This window comes from Glandiceps talaboti, chromosome 4, assembly GCF_964340395.1.
Source record: "Glandiceps talaboti chromosome 4, keGlaTala1.1, whole genome shotgun sequence".
Lineage (NCBI taxonomy): Eukaryota > Metazoa > Hemichordata > Enteropneusta > Spengelidae > Glandiceps > Glandiceps talaboti.
In genome coordinates, this window is record NC_135552.1 from 696,586 (window position 1) to 711,827 (window position 15,242).

General features: G+C 37.8%; 1 protein-coding gene across 1 annotated transcript in view; it reads right to left on the bottom strand.

Annotated features, from left to right (window-relative positions):
• LOC144434676 (integrin alpha-6-like) overlaps nucleotides 1–15,242 on the bottom strand; it is a 207,381-nt gene that overhangs the window by 148,581 nt on the left and 43,558 nt on the right. The window contains exons 7-8 of the mRNA XM_078123182.1: nucleotides 11,850–11,940; nucleotides 3,554–3,659 (exon numbers count right to left, since the gene is read on the bottom strand). Of these exons, the coding sequence (XP_077979308.1) occupies nucleotides 3,554–3,659; nucleotides 11,850–11,940 (197 nt within the window). The remainder of the gene's footprint in view (nucleotides 1–3,553; nucleotides 3,660–11,849; nucleotides 11,941–15,242) is intronic.

Consider the following 15,242-nt stretch of genomic DNA (forward strand, 5'->3'; position numbering starts at 1 on the left):
CATGTGTGTTGACTACCGATGTATACAAGGTAAATGACACTCATAGTCATTCTCAGCTTAAATCCTATCGTATAAAATGAAGTTTCAGTTGATATTGTTTGCAGTAATTATGAATTTCTAAGACCTGTTTTACTTGTAGTCGCATTTAAAAGATATAAAATTAGTCATGACATACGAAATGGGCATACAGTGCGAAACAGTAATCACCGTACCACTGCACCTTCACTGGCGTACCATAATCCGACATCGTAAGTTCTACTTGTATTTTGGAAATTGAGCTTTTTAGTGCAAATTATTTTTACCGTTTCTCGCTTCACCATCATTATAAGCACACAGGGTTTTGGTTGTATAATTGTGGAAAGGTCAACACATTCCCAAGGGCCACGGTCGACCACCAATACATCGCATACAATTTAATTCGATTAATAATTTTGTATGCACACCTTCCTCTTCTGTCTGTGTATTAGTATTTTTTTAGACATCTGGATGTCTTTTTATCATTTTACGATATTAACTAGTTGTATGTACCTTTACATGTGTTGTACGGGGCTACCAGGGAAACAAGTTCATTTTGAGCCCTGTTGGTCAAAGACGCACAAAGACAATGTCGGTACTGGAAACAAATCAAGGCGATAATATCAAATAACATCCTGAAACGCGTGAATACGATGTACTTATAGAAAACAAAGGAAGGCAAAAGTCATTATCTATTGTCAGTTATTCATGAACTACGAACACCTCATTATCTCCCGTTTCTCATTGTTTATCATCTTCACGAGTCTTCACCCGGCGTGACTCGTCCTGACGCATAATTACGATGCACTTGATATATCTGCCTTCCCTTATTTGTCTACAAATCCCTGTTGTTATCTTTCCAATATAAGTGATCATTTAGCTGTTGTTATGGGTGTGGTCTAGTTGCTAGGCACATTTACATACATTTTTTGAATGTTATTCAATTGTCTATTAATACATATCGTTATCTTTGCAATATACCGGATTGTTTGGTTGTTGCTATGGGTGTGATCTTGTTGCTTGGCATTTACATACATTTTTTGAATGTTTATTCAATTGTCTATTAATCACTTGTTATCTTTGTGATATGCATGATTTTTTGGTGTTGCTAGACATCTTGTTGCTAGGTTTATTTGCATACATCTAAAAAAAAATTGTTTACTTGTCTAAAAATTTCTGTTATCTTTGTGAAAAACACCACCATTTAGCTGTTGCTATGGGTGTGGTCATGGTTACATACATTTTAAATTATTTTGTTCAGTTGTCTAAAAATCCCTGTTGTTATCTTTGTGAAAAATACCACCGTTTGGCTGTTGCTATGGGTGTGGTCAAGGATGCTAAGGAGATTTAAGTAATTGAACGAATAGTTCTCTTACAGTTAAATGAGCACCTCCTTTCTAATAATCTCCTTAATCCTCTCCAATCTGCTTACAGGCCTTACCACAGCACTGAAACCGCTCTTCTCAAAATCATAAACGATCTTTTAACTGCCATTGACAACGGTAAAATCACTCTTCTTACTCTCTTAGACCTTTTGACACCATTGATCATAATATTCTCCTTAAACGACTTCAACACACTTTTGGTATCACAGAATCTGCCCTATCCTGGTTTAACTCTTATCTTTCTGAAAGAACTCAAATAGTCACGATAAATGGTTTCCAGTCAAATGCATCACCCCTCTCCTTTGGTGTTCCCCAAGGCTCAGTCCTTGGTCCTGTCTTATTCGTTCTTTACACGAAGCCTCTTTTCAATCTTGTCAAGAAGCACTTAATTCATCATCATGCTTTTGCTGATGATAACCAACTTTATAAAGACACTGAGCCACATAACATAAACCAAACTATTGAAGATATGCAAAACTGCATTACTGACGTCAAAATGTGGATGACTGCAAATAAGCTTCAATTAAATGACTGTAAGACAGAAGTCATACTAATCTCATCTCCTAGACTTTCCACTAAACTTGCTCTTCCTCCTTCCATGCATGTCGGAAACTCACATACTTTTCAGTCCAAGTGTAAAAAATCTTGGAGTCACACTTGATTGCAATCACAATATGGCTGAGCATGTGCAACGCACATGCAAGGCCGCCTACATTCAACTGAGACAAATCAGCTCTATTTGTCACTTCCTCACTTCTAGTGCCACTCAAACTCTTGTCTCCACACTCATCCTGTCTCGCTTAGACTATTGTAATGCTCTTCTCTCTGGTTGTCCTAAACACCTCACTGACAGACTACAGCATGTACAAAATGCTGCAGCTCGGCTAGTCTGCAAAGCTAAAAAGTTCGATCATGTACAACCTCTTCTTAGAAAACTTCATTGGCTGCCTATCACTTCACGTATTCAATACAAAATTTCATCCATTTGTTTCAAGTCAGTTGTAGGTATTGGCCCACAATATCTCACGGATCTTCTACATCAATACATTCCTCTAAGACCACTTCGCTTGTCTTCTGATTCTCGTCTTCTCTGTGTTCCAAGGGTGTCAACCAAAACATTTGGTGAAAGATCCTTCTCTTACATTGGCCCTACTTCATGGAACCACCTCCCTTTTGATCTCCGCCATTCCAAATCTTTGTCAACCTTCAGACATTCTCTCAAAACTCACCTCTTCAACTGCTAATAACTGTTTTTCTTTCTCATTTTATTTAATACACATTACCTTGAATTCACATTTCCATTAACTATTTCTGTATCCACTCTTCCTTTGCGCTTCGAGCTCTTCGGAGATGAGGCGCATTACAAATCATCTTCTTCTTATTATTATTATTTGTGCACAATTTTTTGTTTACTCACTTGCCTCCCTGATGATATTATTCGACCAAAACCTGAAAATTTGGTTGTAGCCAGGGGCATGGTCATTGTTGCTGGGGTCAAAATGTTTTACAGAAAATCTGCAGAAAAACACTTCTAAGAAAATTCCCTCTAAATTCAGGACAATCTGCCCAGTAGTTTTGGAGTTTAAGTTTTTTGATCATTTTTTGACCCAAAAGTGGCTCTAAGTCAGCTAAATTGCATTTGGCTGTTGCTATGGGTGTGATAATGGTTGCTAAGGCTATTTGCATACATTCTTTGAATGTTTACTCACTTGCCTACCTGATGAGGTTATTATTTGACCAAAACACACTGCCATGTGGTTGTTGCTATAGGCTTGGTCATTGTTGCTAGGACCAAAATGTTTTACAGAAAATCTGCAGAATAACACTTCTAAGAACATTCCCACCAAATTTCAGGCCATCTGCCCAGTAGTTTTGGAGTTTAATTTTTCACACCAAAAATCATGGGTTTTTTACCCAAAAATGGCTCTAAGTCAGCTAAATTGCATCATATCCCAAAGCAAATTGATGTGCATATGTAAGTCATAGTTCATTATCCATCTAAGGAAGTTTGATAGAAATCAGTCATTGAATGTCCCAAGATAAGACTCAAGACGCACACACTGACAGATGGAATCCATTCTATAAGCCCCCGTCCTGGACTACGTCCGGTGGGAGTTAATAAACTGTCATTCATATTTTTACTCATGACTTACCATTGTAGCCATCAACATCAAGATCCTCCAACGATGTCAGACTCATGCCAAACATAGAATCAAGTGGACCTGGTATAAAAGGAGCATTTTCTTCAATGAGTTTGCCCTACAAAAAAAATAAAAAATACCGCCAGTGGCGCTGTATCACAACTGTAGTGGGCTATTGCTATGGGTGTGGTCTTGTTGCTAGGCATATTTGCATACATATTTTGCATATTTAGTCATCCATCCCTTTTGTTATCTTTGTAATAGCATTATTAACACTATGAGGTACATCAACAAACTTTACAGGACATATGCATTTTCTAATGGTTAACGTATGTACTAAATTATATTGAAAATGAAGAATACAGTCTTAAGATATTGCTTAATTAGTTGATTTTATTGACATGCAAATTTCCCTAATTAACATAAACAGATCTATCTATTGAGCCAGCCGTTTTTAAGAAAATGATGACAGAGAGAGAGAGAGAGAGAGAGAGAGAGAGAGAGAGAGAGAGAGAGAGAGAGAGAGAGAGAGAGAGACACACACACACACACACACACACAGACAGACGGACAGACAGACATCCCCATTTTAATACCCTTACGGGAGGTAAATATTAGAATTGCCACCAAAGCTTACTGAAATCTGTTGGCAGAGCTGGTAATAAAGAAATGTACTAAATACTAAATGAGTTAATTTTGTACAACCACTACATAAAATGTTTACTCAGATAGTAGAATTATTCTGTACTTGTAACTTGACCATGTGGTGAATACAGTAAAACTGTTTTCAAGATTCAGTTTTGTTTACTAGCAACTGAATATACTGTACATGTATACCGTTTTAAATTTGCGACCAATTTATTTTCGCAACATCAAAAAATTGTATAAATGTGACGTTCCAGAAATTAATATTTTGATAGCGTTACATACAGTGATACCACACAAGGAGCATACTGACATCGTACCATGCACCACAGACACTCATACACAAGAACATAACGTGTTGTACAGTTTGACTACAAATCTATTTATTACAAAATCAAATTATATATTACACATGGAAATCCAATATCAATTGTAAAACTCCGAAAAGTAAAGAAAGAGTGATGTCAGCTGCCTTTGAGATGAACGATAAAATGCATGAACTCAGTAACATACGACACATAATCTGCATGGGTACTCCCTACTATGGCTTTTGACAGCAAATTATTCAACGCTAAATAAATATTACTTGATAAATGTCATAATGTTAAATATTATACAGATTCCTGAGTAGTGATAGCAATAATTTACAATACTACATGTAGTATCTGTATCTGTTCTTCTGGTAGATCGTGTTGCTGGCGAATGTTCTCGACGTATGGTATCAGTACTTTCAGTTCATTGCTCCAGTGGCTAGCACTATGGTACACGTCCCATTCAACAGGAAGACAAAAGTTTGGATGACAGCCGTTCGTTTTTCCCTTGTACATGTAGAGCAGTTGGGGTGGAAGCAGGTCGCCACTCAGTGTGCTGCCAAAAACAGCGGTGATTTCTCTCTTATCCTCCAGACCAATTATGGGAACTTGTTTCTCGCCTTCTTGTGCTAATGTTCATGAACTTATGCGTATGATATGGATTCCTGACTGATCAAAATTGAACACCAACTTGGGGGTATCGCTTCTGTTTTCACTTCGTATGTAATGCGTTGAAGAAATTCTTCCTTGACTTCTGCAAAGTTTGCTGGTAATTTTCGTGCTGCTTGTGTTCCCTTCCTTTTCACATATGCCATGCTCTTAAAAAAAAATTCAGCCCAAGTACGGGTAAGGTTAAGGTAACCCCAGTATTCGCTGAGAAGTGCACAGTTAACTTTCATCAGGATGCCCTTCGCACCAGCCAGCAGGATATTACGGTTGATGATACTGCCAGATTCTCTCACCCCTATGATGAAAATCTTTACACGGTCATCCAGATCGCAGAGCAGGAGTGGTCGCCCTCATTTACCATGGGGTAAACTTGTTACGGTTTAGGTTAACGACTTTCTCTTTTCTTTAATGTAAGTGACCTTGAATGATCGCACAGTACTTTCATTAATTTTTCTGAGTGATGTTGTGAAGTGACGAATGGCTTTCATGTTGCCGTTTTCAGCTGCATATCTACCAATCTCAGTATGGAGCTCAGGACTGTAGTGGGAATATTGGCCACGTTTCCGATTCAGTCCATTCGGATTCAGTTCAGTCAGTACTTGTTCTACTCTTCATTCGCTCTCTGTGTTTCTGCTGGGTCAGTTGATAGATTTGGATCTGGAAGGCCGGGTTTTGGGTCGGGAAACTTTGACTTCTCAGATGTACTACGATTGAGTGAGGTAACGCCACATTGTGAACTGTACTCGGTATGAAATCAGCTTGTAGATATCGATGTTCTCTAGTTAGCAACGTAGAGTGGAGTGAAAAATCACCTAAAAATCGTCCTTTATATACCATTTCTCTGTTTCATCTCCCTATAAATTAGTTTGATCTCATTTTATTTTGCCGACGTGAAAAAAGAATCAGTTTTCACTTTGCCAGTGTGAACTGTGTACGTATACAGTGCGTCATTGAGTCAGCACATTGAAAGGTTCATTACTCTTAGGTTTGATGGCATATTAATGTATCAAATAAAAGAAAAGATTAACACTGCATAGGTGTAAATGATGAGAAGGATTCATTAGTCTGTTCAACAAGTCAATGAATATGACATAGTCCCCATTATGATTGATATTTATATCGGGTACATTTGACCTTTATTGGAATATGCTGTACCTGTATGGCATCCTGGGTTAACCGTTAAGCAACATGATTCATTAGAACGTATTCAGAAAAGGGCTTGTAGAATAATATTGGGTATGGCCTATGTATCATATCATCAGGCACTTGAGACATGTAAAATTGTAGATATAAAACAGAGACGCGATAATATATGTTTAAACTTTGCGAAATCACTCAAAAAGTCTAGATTACACAGTGACTGGCTTACTAAGGAACGTAGCGATGAAATCGGCCTTGAATTACGTAATTCTCGGCAACTATCTCTACCTAGGATACGTACACAGAGATATGCTAAAAGTGCAATTCCTTACATGATTAAACTATGGAATGATGACAAACACACTTGTTAGAAGCATTTTAAATGGTTCAGTGGTTAGTGTCTTCATGTGTGTCCGTTGCCGTGCTCTTTTGTTAGTTGTAATTGTGTTAAGTTATTTTAAATCTGTCTTAACATGAAATGTAAAGGTTTTAATGTTTGCTATATTTTAAATTTATCAGTTACGTGAAGTTGTCGCAATTCAGTCTCTGACTGCTACGAACAATTTTAATAAACCATTAATTATTATTATTATTATTATTATTATTATTATTATTATTGGGTTTTAAGGAACTGGCAGTTTCTGTTGTCATTTTCAAACCTGGTTATTGTTGTTTGGCTTCATATGGTTGTTTTTGATATCACTACTCTGTTCAAGCATGGGTTTGGACATGAAAACTCCGCCAACAAAATGGCTGCCAGGCAGCTATATCAGATTGTATCACGACAACAATGAATATGCACATGTATGTCATATAACACTGTCCTAATACCAACTTTGAATGAGATCTGTTCACGCATGTCTGAGTTATGGCTTTGGACAGGGAAAATTCGCAAACAAAATGGCTGCTAGGCGGCCATATTGGATCATATCACAAAACAAATTGACGTACATATGTATGCCATAGTATGTTGCCCCTGTGCCAAGTTTGAAAAAAATCGGTCCAGGCATCTCCAAGAAACGGCTGCGGACGGACGGATGGAAGCACGCACGGACACACGGACAGACGGAACCCAATCCATAAATCCCTGTCCGGCGGGGACTAATTAGAAATGTCACAATTTACAGTGTGTTACAAAGCCCTCCCAACCCTTTGTTTTCTATGAGGTGTGGATTACAATTATCTATGATGAAGCGCTGATAACAGCTGTTGTATTTCTGGCAGTTTTCTTTTGTTGTACATTTCCTGTCACACACAAAATTTAAACTCCGTAGACCACATTCAAATCCTCAAAACGCGAAATAAATTGGTCGCAAATATAAAACGGTATACAATACTGTATGCCTAGCTATACACATGGGTAAATTGGTCACTGAATATACTGGTACTGTATGCCTAGCTATACATCTGGGTAAATTGGTCACTGAATTTACTGTTACTGTATGCCTAGCTATACATCTGGGTAAATTGGTCACTGAATATACCAGTACTGTACCCGTATGCCTAGGTATAGGCAAGGGTAAATTGATGACTGAATACATTTGTATACCGGTATTGTATGCCTAGCTATACACCAAGTTAAATTGGTAACTAAATATACTGGTACTGTATGCCTAGCTATACATCTGGGTAAATTGGTCACTGAATTTACTGTTACGGTATGCCTAGCTATACATCTGGGTAAATTGGTCACTGAATATACCAGTACTGTACTCGTATGCCTAGCTATAGACAAGGGTAAATTGGTGACTGAATATACCGGTATTATATGCCTAGCTATACACCAAGTTAAATTGGTAACTGAATATACCAGTACTGTATGCCTAGCTATACATCTGGGTAAATTGGTCACTGAATATACCAGTACTGTATGCCTAGCTATAGACCTGGGTAAATTGGTCACTGAATTTACCGGTACTGTATGCCTAGCTATAATAATAATAATAATAATGTTGGTTTCTTATATAGCGCTTTCCCACTCCGTGCTCAAAGCGCTTTACAATTATTACCCCTGGCTCGGATCAGAACGGCACAACAGCCCTTTAGTCTTCCTCAACTCCCCGGGGAGCATACAATCCATTGCAGCCATTTCAGCGCATAGGATTAAAGCCTTCACATTGCAACCTACATCCTACCAGGTCCCCAATTATACAGCTGGGTTTACTGAGGCACAGTCGTGGTTCAAATCTTGCCCAAGGACTTTAGCCACTCAGAAACAAACAGCAGGCAGCGACGGGGCTCGAACCTGCAACATGTAGATTCCAAGCCGGTCACGCTAACCATTCACCCATCATGACTCATGACTATACCCATGGGTAAATTGGTCACTGAATCTAACGGTACTGTATGCCTAAATTTACATCTCGGTAAATTGGTCACTGAATCTAACGGTACTGTACCCGGTATGCCTAGCTATAGACAAGGGTAAATTGGTAACTGAATATACCAGTACTGTATGCCTAGCTATACATCTGGGTAAATTGGTCACTGAATATACCATTACTGTATGCCTATGGGTGTGGTCTTGTTGCTAGGCACATTTACACATATTTTTTGAATGTTTATTCAATTGTCTATTAATACATATTGTTATCTTCGTGAAATACCTCACCGTTTGGCTGTTGCTATGGCCGTGGTCTTGTTGCTAGGCACATTTGCAAACATATTTTGAATGCTTAGACACCCCTAAGAATGCATTTATATGAACCTGTTTTAATCATAGTGTCTAAGATTTAATTCAGCTGTGCTGAAAACAGGCCTAGGTTGCCAAGCAACCTTAAACAGATGTTAATCTTTACGCCATTCACACTGATGTGTGAAGTAGCCCATAAAAGATTTAATGATTTCATTGCATCAATAAAACAAGAATTTTTCATTTCCAGGCTGAAGTCAAAGCATGCTGTAATACAACAAATCACATTTCTAAACGTAAAATGCACATATCTGATGCGATCATTTTCATTTGAACAATTTCCCAACTAGACACCCAAGGTTATGGACCCACCACATATCATGGCAATTAGTTCAGTGGTTTTTTACTTTAAGTTGTTTACACACACACACACACAGACACACACAGACACACACACACACACACACACACACACACACACACAGAGACAGACAGACGCCGGGCGATGCCTATAGCACTACTGAACCTCTGTTCAGTTGTGCTAAAAAGTAGTTTATACTTTTAGAACATGTAAAACAAATACTAGTACCCATTTATCAATGACATAAAAGTTAAAACCGTACTTCCACTTCCCTGGGCCCTAGTATTGCCATTCGTGAGATTGTAGTATGTCGACTTGTGCGCCAAACTTGTTAACAATTTCTAATAGTGGTTGGTGATGCTTTGATACTCTTGCTAACAGACCTTCTGTTACCCCCGGGGACTGTTGCAATATTATGTCGCTGAAATGACGACTGGACTTGGAGTAGCATTACGCAAGATCGAAACAAAAATAATGGCACCCATTCAACTATGCATAGGCACGGTCTGTAGGCAAAGTGTCTCGTGGAACTATCGGTTGACTGTCTGGGTTTAATCAGTGTGATTCATCATGGTGGCGAAAAACTTTAAGTATATTTTGCCTATTTCACATTTACGAGACTCAGTGTAGTGAATCATATGATTGGCTGGCCCAAGCACACACATGTCGATCGTCAATATTAATCGATCACAATCATTTTCCAAGGTTTTCCAGGGGTAGAGAGCATTTTTCCAGGGTTTTCCAGAACCATGTGAACCTTGAATATAAGTGATCATTTGGCTGTTGCTATGGGTGTGGTCTTGTTGCTAGGCACATTTACACATATTTTTTGAATGTTTATTCAATTGCCTATTAATACATATTGTTATCTTTGCAATATATGTGATCATTTGGCTGTTGCTATGGGCGTGGTCTTGTTGCTAGGCACACTTGCATACATTTTCTGAATGTTTATTCATTTGTCTTCTATTTCTGTTGTTATCTTTGCAATATTTGTGATTATTTGGCTGTTGCTATGGGCGTGGTCTTGTTGCTAGGCACATTTACATACATTTTTTGAATGTTTATTCAATTGTCTATTAATCCCCTTTGTTATCTTTGCAATATATGTGATCATTTGGCTGTTGCTATGGGCGTGGTCTTGTTGCTAGGCACATTTGCATACATTTTTTGAATGTTTATTCATTTGTCTTTCTATTCCTGTTATCTTTGCAATATACTAGTACATGAATATCTGGCTGTTGCTGTGGGCGTGGTCTTGTTGCTAGGCAAATTTACATATATTTTTTGAATGTTTATTCAATTGTCTATTAATCCCTGTTATCTTTGTGAAATACACGACCGTTTGGCTGTTGCTATGGGCGTGGTCATGGTTGCTACGGTATTTGCATACATTTTTTGAATGTTTACTCATTTGCCTACCAGATGATGTTATTTGACCAAAATATACTGCCATTTGGTTGTTGCTAAGGGCGTGGTCATGGTCGCTAGGGCCAATTTTCTCCAAATGTTTTGAAGAATAACACAGAAACATCTCACCAAGTTTCAGACTCGGTGACCAAGTACGTTTTGAGATAGAAGTTTTTGACCAAAAATGAACATTTTTACACCTAATTTGCATATCACTCATGGAATCATGGTATGCTTAATATATCTTCGTCCATACATCCCTAGATACATTCCCATTAAATTTCAGCCAAATCTGCTCACTAGTTTTGGAATTATAGATTTTTAACCAAAAAGACACATTTTTAGCCCTAATTTGCATATCACTGATGGAATCATCTTACTTAACACCCCCCACCAAATTTCGCACCAATCTGCCTAGTAGTTTCTGAGTTTTTTGACCAAAAATCACATTTTTTGACCCAAATCACACACCTGTGATACGATCATTTTGATTTGAACAATTTCCCAACTAGACACCCAAGGTAATGGACCCACCAAATATCGTGGCAATCGGTTCAGCGGTTTTTGACTTTAAGTTGTTTACACACACACACACACACACACACACACACACACACACAGGTATCTGCACATACATACAAACAGACATTTCTCCATGCCCATAGCACTACTGAACTTTCTTGGTTGTGCTAATAACATGTTCTATCCTTAAGATTTAACAGGAATTCAACAGGACATAACTTGAAAATCAATGAGCTGACCACTTTCATTTGAACACTTCTTCATCTACACATTGTAATAAATGTTCCCACCAAATACCAAAGCAATCAGTCAGGTGGTTTTTGATTTTAAGTCGTTTACACACACACACACACACACACACACACACACACACACACACACACACACACACACACACACACACACACACACACACACACACACACACACACACACACACACACACACACACACACACACACACACACACACACACACAGACTAGACCGATACAGAGACAAAGAGATACAGACAGACAGAGACAGACTGACAGACACACCCACAGTTGTGTTAAAAAGTATTCCAAAGTATTTGTGGAACATGCTAAGATAGTGGAATTTTCTGTAAGGTATTGTTTACCTTGCCATCATTCATATACACAAAGATGCCACCGCCAATTTTCTCTTCCTTGTTATAGTATAAAGGAGCACCAACAACTAAGTCATCATACCTGCAAACAAACAAGCAAACAAACAGAACTGTGGTTTCTGAAGGGAATAATATTTTTGTTAGTGTATACTTATCTGGATACTCATTACATATAGGAACCTCAACTCTCACTAGAAACGTGGTAGGGTGATTCTTTTTGAGCCACCTGAGAAAGACCCCTTATTACCATATTATGTCTTAAACACCTTAAACAGTCCAGTTCTTTTTTATCTCATTCCGGATGGACAACTTGAGGTATTCCCAAAGGGAGAAGGAAAAATAGCACCAATGGCATTGTAGCATTATCTTTGCAATATACACGATCATTTGGCTGTTCCGATGGGTGTGGTCATGCTGCTAGACATATTTGCGTAATTTTTTTCAGAGGAGGCCGGAAGGGTCTCACGTGACACCCATGTGACTGTTTCGCGATAGAGCATACGCTGATGATCTAGGTGAGTACCTCATACTTTTAACTGTTTTATTACCATTTACGTCATTAGTCTTTCGTTCAGATGATCACTATTTTTTTTAAATGACCATTACGAGTGTAATGCAGCATGGTAATTGCGTTTTCAGTTTTTATAGTGTGTCTAAAACGAACACAAACTTTGGTACTCGACGAGTCAATGTTATCGATATCTACATTTCCGGGTTTTTAGCCTCGATCGTTTTAACACAAAATTATGTTTCTATGTAGGCTTTTGTCACTTTTCTATTAACTATCATCATGAATTTCATGGTTCTGCAGCAATCTCCCGAATACCCAACTTTATAATGTGTGTAAATTGTCACTACTTTTTGTTGATTTTCGATGTTTTCAAGATGGCGACCCATTGTGCGTGCATATAACACGCGAAGTGGTTTAGCCGTTGACGGCTGTCCTACACTTGCTGGCCAAACATGTTTATTGACTCTCGCTTCGTGCAGTGATCGTTACACGTAACACTAATTGTCAGCATTTCCTCTTGTATCCTTAAAATTTTGTCCTTTTCACTCTTATCAAGACATTTTTCTGTTTATTTTCAGATTCGTCGCTATCGCTAGTCGATTTGCTGTGCCAAATCTGGACTTTCTTCTGTTCTTCATGTTACATTTTGTCTCATATTAAACCATGTCTGTGTTGCCTTCTATAAATTTGTCTTGTGCAAGAAAAAGACCTGAATGTAATTTAACGTAAACTCCTTTCCTACCCCCTGATGATAGCAAAAGAAATAATTTAGCTTACATCTTACAAACTAATTGTTAAGGTAGCAGTAAAGGCTATTTTTCTCCCATTTCTTTGTTGTGTAAAAAAAATCATAAAAAATGTCAGAATAAAGATATTGCAACCAAACTCGCAGCAAACATCCTTCTTGATATGATTGTTTTAGGAGTATTATTATTTTGCGTTTCTTTATGATTAATGAAATATGACACCAGTAAATATGAAAAATAAATATTTTTTAATATTTTCATTTCGATCTTGGAAACTACATGATCTTTTAATCATTTCTTTGCATTTATATATTCCTTATAGAATTTTCTAACTTCTCTCGGTGGTTTTTGTCGATATCTATCATCGTTTTTTTTTAATGAATTTTTAAAACTGTAAATTTCGGTAAAAAATGAGTGCTACTTTGGCGACACCTTGTTGTCGAAGTATACCTGCTACGTCGAAAAACCACCGAGAGAATTTTTATATAATCACGTTTTATCGACCATAAAAGGTTTCATTCCATTGCCATGAGTAACAACGTAGATCGAAAGCTTTGAAAAAGAGATACAAAGGGTGAAAAATGACGTTTTTCGTGTATTTTTAGCATTTTTTACAGTACCTCTTTTGCTCTATTCGCTGGTGTGATTGGCATTCTGACATGTTAAGACCCTCTAGTAAACGTAAAGATTATCAATATGGCGTGTTCATTATTGTATGGTGTAGAAAAGCACTCAAGCAAGACACGTGTCAAACGTCTACCAGAATGTGATACTATGTAACTAGGCTAAGGGGTCGTAAACAATAGACACTACACTGCGCATGCGTAGAGTCCTTTCACTAGCGAGTTCTTTAGTAACGTATACCACATGCAACGCTTACACCATGCTTACACTAAATGCTCAAAGAAATCGTTATTTTACCGAGATTCGCCATTCAATATCAAAATGGTTTGCTCAGTAAGTAAGATAGAGAAGGTAAGAACAAGCATGAAGGCTCTGTCTGAGTTTTAGCATCTGAGAAAAATAAGGAAAACTCATCGAGGACTGATACCTCCGTCACAGAGCTACATGCAACACCATGTACCAACAACAAGCTCTGGAACTTGAAGCGAAAGAGAAACTCTAAACACCCAGTATGTGTGACATCAAACTCAGTTCAATACACATAGTAAAAGCATGATTTTGATTCGACAGTTTTGTACGAATAAACATGTCTTCTGTCAAATTAGTTAGTTTTTGGTAATCGCGTACTGTACAGTGTAAGGTCACCGGAAGTACCGTACTTTGAGTGACTCCCGCACATGTAGTTTTGACTTGCAATTGTGAATTTAGTTTAGACATTCATTTCACTCAGAATAACACGATAAAAACGTCTTGAATTGTTCACGATAGTTTAAATAATATTGATATCGACAGACGTCATTGAAAAACAAATTTGTCGCTAGACAAAAACTAGACTTGATTGGTATATCGCTACCACGTAGTAGTAGAGTACGCTCGACTTCGGAGCAAGTCGCTGTACACGAAGGCCGGCCCGATCGGGGATGAGTACACGTGGAAGCACATGTCGGGTGATTGTATGTTGGCGAGTCTATGCCAATTGTTTTTGGTAAATACAGATGGATTTCGTAAATAGGACAAGTTTGATATTCATCATCAAAGAGCTTTAGCCATTCATACATTCAAGGGGTGTGGATAGAAAATCATTGAAAGATTTTGAACACAAGAAATCGCGTACTTGTACACAGTGCAAGGTCACCGAAAGTACCGTACTTTGAGTGACTCCCGTACATGTAGTTTTGACTTTAATTGCAATTGTGAATTTAGTTTGCAGTCAATTTACCTAATACTGTGTCCCACATGATGAAATATTTTGCCATCCGTTAAAAACAATTCTCGCTTTTTCAAATTTGTGTTACGATCAAAGCAACCAAAATATGAATCATTGAATGTGTAAACATGTAACCTTTGGACTTCAAGCTTTGGGCTAGTATAGTAGTAATTGTGCAACGTGACACGTTAGTATTATGCAGCGAGTAAGTTTTTCTTTTTATATCCGATGGCGGTTTCATTTGCAAATTGTTTTAAAGTGGTGTTTCGAAATACTGTCAGATTATTATTACAGTT